Genomic DNA, 7,896 nt, shown 5'->3' with positions numbered 1-7,896 from the left:
CAGGGGAGTTCCCAGCTCACTTCTCCTTTTCTTCTTGTAGTTTTGGGAAGTGATAAGCGATGAGCACGGCATCGACCCGGCCGGAGGCTATGTCGGTGACTCAGCGCTGCAGCTGGAAAGGATCAATGTCTACTATAATGAATCATCTTGTAAGTGTGGAATGGGGAGGGGTGCGGGACAGGGACTCCGTGGGAAGGGGCGCGGAGATCGGGGAGAGAACGGGTTTGTGAAGCTGTATGACATATCTGGTCACGCTCCTCACGTGCCATCAGCCCCCCCAGCTGATATCAGCTCACGTGTTATTCACAGAAAAAATTACCAACTTATATACTGATAACTGGGTGTTACCTCCCCAGGCAGAGAGAAATGCCACAAGGGGCTGTCCTTGGGGTCTGGAGGCGGAGGTTTGTTTACTATTTAACACTATGCTGGGCATTTGCTCTTCTAAAATACTATTATCTCGTTGGATGTGTCTTATCAATTGCCTCAAATTAAACTGTTGGTTATATGAGCCTGTATCTGTAGTACTTCATCTCTGATTTCATGACCAAGAAGGTTGGGCCACAGGTGATGAAGAACTCAACCGCGATTCATTAACGAGATGCCAAAGGCGCCCAAATTCTGAGTCAGTCTGGTGTTGAAGGGTGTTAACAGGGTAAAATGGGGATCATGAGTTCTTTGTTCTATTGACATGAACCTGCAAGTGAATGCTTTCATCTTTTGTCCATCTCAGGTTAATACATATTGTTTAGTTTCCTTGAACAATTTCAACTGGATGCAGATTATTTTATGTTTTGTGGTAGATGTGCCAATCTACTACTGTTTGCCACCCATGCCAAGTAGCTCTTTCAGTGGAGGTGAATCCTTCAAGCATAAAAGCTTGTGAGATGTGTTAGGATCGTTTGAACATAAACCCTTCATTCACTTAATTATTCACAGAAATGTTTATCTACTTTCTTATAAAGAACATGTCAACCATTTTTTTTCTAATCAGAAACTTCCTTCCCTCATATCTATTGCTGAAAAAGAGCTTACAAAAATGTAATGTACCATCTGTATGACCCAAAAAATGTCAGGTCTGTTTTTCAGACAGGATTGATTTGTTCCTAGGGTGCCGGTTTTTTTCACCACCTGTATAGGAAATATTTATATATGTACAATCTGTATTAGACTAATAATATGAGATATAATGTATTTGTGTACTGAAAGCTGTAACTGTTAGCTTGTTTCAAAACATTAAAGACATGCTTACTTTTTATTGTAGCCCAGAAATTCGTACCAAGAGCAGTCTTAGTGGACTTGGAGCCGGGAACCATGGATAGTGTGAGATCTGGTCCGTTTGGTCAGCTCTTTCGGCCTGATAATTTCATCTTTGGTATGTGGATGTACAGTTTTTTAAAAAAACAAAACTATCCGACAGGTGTTTGATGACCAAGTGAATGGTCAAAAAGTATTTAAGCTCCCTATTCCAAAGTGATTATTAGTACTGAAAAATCCTAATAGTTTAACAATACAATTCCAGTTATCTGTAAGTCAGCTAAAAGATCCCATTAACTGAAAAGGCCATTCTTCTGTTAATCTTCAATTAGTAAAGTACTGAAGGTTTCCTACAGTGTTCAGATAGAGTACATTTGCTTTCTATATATATGAACTCCAGAGAAACCCTGAGACTGCTTTTCTACAACAAAATGCATGGAAATTATGCTGAAAATGGAGAGCAGGGAAAAAAACCTCAACCACAAACCAACCACACTTGAATTCATATTAAATTCTTGAGCATTAAATTGTTTGTAGGCTGTGCGATTCATTTTTTTCTGCAGATCCTTACAGTATAGTAAACAGTAGAGGAAGACCAGCTGTAGTATGGAAAACGCTGTCATACATAGCCAGTTACTGGGTTATTTTCCAACATATTGAGCACTCTGAGAGCATGTGGGGAACTTCTGGTTTTGCAGTGTTCTTGCAGAGGGTTGTTCTAGCCTTTACTGTTTCACTTTGGACTTCTGTATTACTTTCCATCTAAGCTTAAAAATGCACATTACTGGGATTAAATTTCATAGCATCCTTACAAAGTACTGTAGCATTATTTGTCCCTTTGCACTGAAGAAGAAACAAGTGTGTGAAAGTTAAGTCATCCACTTGCTGGAACAGGAAGTCTGAATGAAAGCTACTATGAGAACTCTTGTGTCCTTTTGGTTTCCAAGTCTGTGCTAGCCACAAAACACATTTCCTCCTGCCAAGGCAAGCTTAGGTTGCAACTTAGTTTGGCATATTGTGTTAACATAAGGAAGGCACAATGCCAGGGTCAGAGACAAGATAAACATTGTTTGGGTGGTATAAAACAAACTCAAGTCTGTGGTGTTGCTGCTGAGGTGTGGAGTAAGAAGCCATACAGAGTTACTTTAACCCTTTAACTTGCTTAAAACTTTCAGTGGTGTCCTTATTGTTCTGTATACTCTGTGGCAGTGATGTTAAGGGTCTCTCAAAGGAACTTTAAGTTATGACATGTAGAAGTAAGCTTGGGGAGAAAAGCTGTAGACATAGGTAGCTTTATGAGTATTTTTCTATATTTAGGCTTCTTTCACTCCCTATCTCCTGCATGGACCACACAAGCTCTCTGAAAGTGAATTCACCTGACCTGTGGAAATACCTGAACTGAAGCGTTAGTTTGGCATACCACCAGTAAAACCAGAGCAAAATCAATTCAGAGTGTCTTCAACAATAGTCCAGTTCACTGGACTCTCTTCCTGCTAAGCTAACAATGAACCAACAGCATGTGATCAACTTGTATCTGACAGAGGCCCCTGCCAGCATCAGGCACTGTCCTCCCAACCTGCTGAATAATGCAGAATGGCTGCCTGAGCGCTGAAGTAATGATCTTCTGTATCAAAAGCCAACAAAGCATTTTGTTTTCTCTTTTTAAAATCTGTCCTGGGCCCACAAGGGATTTTGTGGCAGAAACTGGCAGTTCCATACTTGCTGTTAGGGCTTGTTCTGATGGAGATTTTTTTTTCCGTCTCTGCTTGTATGTACCTGTGTGTGCCCATGTCTCCATAGCAAGTAACCTTGGACCGTCAACAGGATTTCATTCGGGTATATTGAGTACATGATCACACACTCTAGGTACAGGAATTTTAGCTCAGACCAGCAAGAGATTGAGATGATCACAAAAATAATCCTTGTGCTTGAACGTTTGTGTTGACAAGGTAGTGATCTAAAAGGTGAAGAAGCACTGGTGGAATGATTTTGCTGTATGAGAGCAGCAGGTCTCCTGCCAGGGCCTTCTGACAGCATATGATTGCCCACCAGGAATTGCTGTGAACTCTGATGTATCTCCTCTTGTTAACCAGTTTTCGTTTGTACATATTTGCATTTGTCATTCTTTTATTGTGTACACCCTTGCTAGTTTTGCTGCATAGATAAGTTTTCTGAACTGGTAGGGGCAACCACAAAATGTCAGAGAGTTGTCCTTCCCTCTCTAAATCATACTGTGTGTTCTGCACCAAGGCTTTTCATACTGGGCTTCTAAGTGTTAGTGTGCAAGCAACTCGTCTCTTTGCAGGCTTGTCTTTTATTCCAAGCAGTGAAGAAAGATGTGAAAGAAGATTGCAGGAAATAGTTGCCATTTTAGGGATTAAAAAAATAAATTGACCGTTAGACAAATGGCTTCTGTGCATGTGCAGCTCAACCTGAACATGTATGATAACCCTACAATGGGGAGAAAGAAATAATAGTGGTAGAAGGATCTGGAAGTACCAAGAGACCAGATAAATTGTGGGATTGTTTCATGTGGATTTCCTTTAGATTTTGGTGAATGCACAGTGAGGAAAAGCAGAGGCAGGATGCTAGAGATGGGCTACATAAAATGGGGAGTTTCTAGGACTGGCAGCCCTGATTTTTGTGGGCACATGCTCATTTTCCACCTAGAAATTTAGTCTTGGTGGAATTTGATCGTTGTATCCGTTTGCCTAAGATTTTCAAAGGTCTAGTTAGGTACCTGATAAGTGGAGGGTGTCTAGCAGGGTTTCACAGGCTCATGGTCAGGTCAGGATTTCCAGGTATGTGGCAGCCTGTCAGAGCCATGGCACCTCCAGCCTGTACTGTATTATCATGGGTAAGAAGTGTGAAGCTTCCAGGGCTTAATTATACATGTTCTGTGTAGGGGTGCTGGTCTTGCAGTTCTGTAGAGCCAGTGGGTCTGGAAGTATCAAATTATTGGGCATAGACATGTGCACAGCAGGAAATTTCAAATGAAAATATCGGAGATCCTAGGCAAGTGGTGGACTAGTGGACAAAGTGCAGTGTTATCACAGAAGTAGCCAATAGTTGTGGGCTGGAGGGAAGCCATTAGTATTGGTGTAGGCAGCCTCTACTAGAGTTACACTCAGCAGTTTAAATACAAAGGTTGTATTAGTGCAATAGAGACAGGTGGCATCTAGGAATTGGTGTGGTTCAAATTAAGGCTGAGGGAATCTAGCACAGTGGAGCTCCTGAAGGAGGACAGGTCAACCTCTGTGTTAGGCATTTTGCCTCCAAACTTAATCTGTAAACTAAGCAAAAGCAACTAAACCCAGTCTCTACTCATTCTTTTTTCCCCATGAAAATGTCCTTTGTACATTTGTGAGAGGAATTCCCATTCTGCTCTTACCTTGTTCTTTGTTCATATTCTCCATTCTCTCCTTATCTCAGTGCCCACTGAAGGGCAATATGATGTTTACACAAAGGGCAAACAGCAGTCCTAAACTCAGTTTGTTAGGATCTTTCTACAACTTGGAGTGATGTCTGTTAGTGTTCTGCCCTGTCTGTAGCAGGGGATCTGCTCAGGCAGCCTGCAGAGGGTTACAAGCATATTTAATTCTGCAAGGATATTACTTTGTGCTTTGCCCAGCTGGACAGGAAATGCTGAGCTCCCTAGGTTCAACTAGAGAAAAATATAGCAACATATAGAACAATGCATTAACTAACCAAATACATCATGAGGAAACCAGGCATTTATGCAGCGAAAATAAAGTGCATCATATTTAAACAATATGCCAGCGAGCCGTTTCCCTGATTCATATGTTTGGCATCAACACAGTGCACTGGGAGTTGAAATGGGACACGGTAATAGGAAGGAAGGGGAAGGTCTTGGAGAACAACGCAGAAGTTGACAGCTCTAGACCTAATTCTGAACCTATTGCTCTTTCTGAATACCACTCATGAGAGTACCACTGAGTTCAGTGGCACAGTGGATGTATGTAGCAGTCACTGTGAGGAACAGGAGTATTAATAAACTGGTCCCTCGTTTAATCCTCCTTGCTACTGAACTAATAACAAAATAGTGACACAGCAAAGGATCCACACTGTCCATCTTAATAAACTGAGTGGCACATAAAAGGAAAATGGAAATCTTGGGGGGCTCATGAAACCTCAGTAATCTAATTTTGCAAGTTGCTTTGCAGACCTTGAAGAAAAGTGAGTTTGTAAGGAAACCAGTAAAAGCTAAAAGGTGATTAATAACTTCCAAGTTTTTGAAATAATGTTCTTGAAGCTTCTATCAGTTGGTGTTTTCATTCAGGCTAGGTAACTGTGAATTAAAAACCCTATAGTTCTTGTTTTAACAAGTTAAATAGGACTTCTGAAGCCCAGCCTTATCCTTGAATGACAACAATGACTCTGTCTCACAGGAACAGTCACAAGAATCTTTCATTTAGAAATGTGTATCTGTGATTTAGCTTTGTATACATATATCATGGTCCTTGTAAACAGAAAGTATTTAAATATTAAACAGTGATCTTGTGTTTATGGAATAAGCAAGATTGGGAGTGTGAAAGCTTTCAAAACAATGAGTCAAGGCCAACTTTGCATTTATGGAAGGTTAAATACTGAAAGAAAAGAGGAAAAACGCTCAAAGGCATAAATGAAAACTACCAGGGATTTGAGGCAGAAGGAGACTATCTAAGAAGTTTATGTTGATACTTCCAAAGATATTTGTAGGCAAAACTGAAGAGCACAGTTATCTGACAGATATATAGCTGCTTTTGTGTGAATGATGATGTGAATCCTGTGATGTGAATCCATTTAGCATGCAAATACCAAACCACCAGTAATTTTGTATATTTTCTTTCCCTATTGTATGTTATTTTAGGACAAACTGGTGCAGGAAACAACTGGGCTAAAGGACACTATACAGAAGGGGCAGAGTTGGTTGACTCTGTACTTGATGTAGTAAGAAAAGAGTGTGAACACTGCGATTGCTTGCAAGGATTTCAGCTCACTCATTCCCTGGGAGGAGGGACAGGGTCTGGCATGGGAACCCTACTCATCAGCAAGATACGAGAGGAATATCCAGACAGGATAATGAATACCTTTAGTGTCATGCCCTCTCCAAAGGTTTCTGATACAGTGGTGGAGCCTTATAACGCTACACTCTCTGTCCACCAGCTGGTTGAAAATACAGATGAAACCTACTGCATTGACAATGAAGCTTTGTATGACATTTGCTTCCGCACCCTGAAGCTCACCACTCCAACGTACGGTGATTTAAACCACTTGGTTTCTGCTACCATGAGTGGGGTAACTACATCCCTGCGTTTTCCAGGCCAACTAAATGCTGACCTCCGGAAGCTGGCAGTAAATATGGTCCCTTTCCCACGCCTTCACTTTTTCATGCCAGGCTTCGCTCCTTTGACAGCCCGAGGCAGCCAACAATACAGAGCACTCACCGTTCCAGAGCTCACCCAGCAGATGTTTGATGCCAAAAATATGATGGCAGCCTGTGACCCAAGACATGGGCGATACCTCACAGTGGCTACTGTCTTCCGTGGCCCCATGTCCATGAAGGAAGTTGATGAACAGATGTTGGCCATCCAGAACAAGAACAGCAGTTACTTTGTGGAGTGGATCCCAAACAATGTCAAGGTGGCAGTGTGTGACATACCTCCTCGTGGCCTCAAGATGGCTTCCACATTCATTGGCAACAGCACTGCTATTCAAGAGCTCTTCAAAAGGATCTCAGAGCAGTTTTCAGCCATGTTCAGGAGAAAGGCCTTCCTCCACTGGTTCACAGGAGAAGGAATGGATGAAATGGAATTTACAGAAGCTGAAAGCAACATGAATGATCTGGTTTCTGAGTATCAGCAATACCAAGAAGCAACAGCAAATGATGGAGAGGAAGCATTTGAAGATGATGAAGAAGAAATCAATGAATAAACAAATTAGGTGTGCTATTTTCCCGGCCAAATTCTTAAATCTGGATTTCTAATAATTAGGCTTATAAATCCATATTTAGACTTTTAAGAAAAAAAAAAAAAAGGAGCATGAATTTCAGATGTTAAGAGGCGCTCTTCAGAGTCCATCGAGGTCACAGAGAACCCAGGACATTCAGCATTTCTGGAAGTCAGGCCATTTCTGTTCATTAGACAAACATAAGGCATTCAGTTAAGACTTTGGCCTAAGAGTCTAAACACAGAGATAACTGGTTCGGGATCTTTTTTTCCAAACAAAGTTTGTCGTCCCTTAAGTTGTACAAGAGAAGACAGATGATAATCTGATAGACCAAGATAGATGAAAATCTACAAAATAGAGCTGCACTATTTTAATCCAGTTATGAGTAAGAAAATTTTGTGGGTTTGAAGTATTCATTCTGTACCAAACGTACAATACTGAACTGCCAGGAACAACATTTATTCATAATAAAAAGTTTTTCGCTATTCTGTACAGTAACTGTTAGCAGTGATATTTGACTCCAGTCCTCTAAAAACAAAATAAAAAAGATTAGTATCCTCTCCAGCAAAAGTGTTTTGGGCAGTCAATGCTATATAAATATCCAGTGAGCTGCAGGCCAGAGGCTGGATTTATGCTATGTGACTTCATCATTTGCTGCTGAATAATCACAGATTATATATATGAAATCTA

General features: G+C 41.0%; 1 protein-coding gene across 1 annotated transcript; it reads left to right on the top strand.

The window, feature by feature from the left end:
• Positions 1 to 28: 28 nt before the first annotated feature.
• TUBB6 (tubulin beta 6 class V) lies at positions 29 to 7,896 on the top strand. Its single transcript, XM_026843399.1, has 3 exons — positions 29 to 149; positions 1,265 to 1,375; positions 6,128 to 7,896. Exons 2-3 carry the CDS (start codon positions 1,315 to 1,317, stop codon positions 7,189 to 7,191), a joined length of 1,125 nt encoding a protein of 374 aa, XP_026699200.1. The 5' UTR covers positions 29 to 149; positions 1,265 to 1,314; the 3' UTR covers positions 7,192 to 7,896.

The sequence above is a fragment of the Athene cunicularia genome (assembly GCF_003259725.1).
Source record: "Athene cunicularia isolate RWA chromosome 2 unlocalized genomic scaffold, athCun1 chr2_part1, whole genome shotgun sequence".
Taxonomy (NCBI): domain Eukaryota; kingdom Metazoa; phylum Chordata; class Aves; order Strigiformes; family Strigidae; genus Athene; species Athene cunicularia.
Note: the sequence above shows the minus strand (reverse complement) of the source record. Positions and strands in the feature narration are given on the sequence as shown.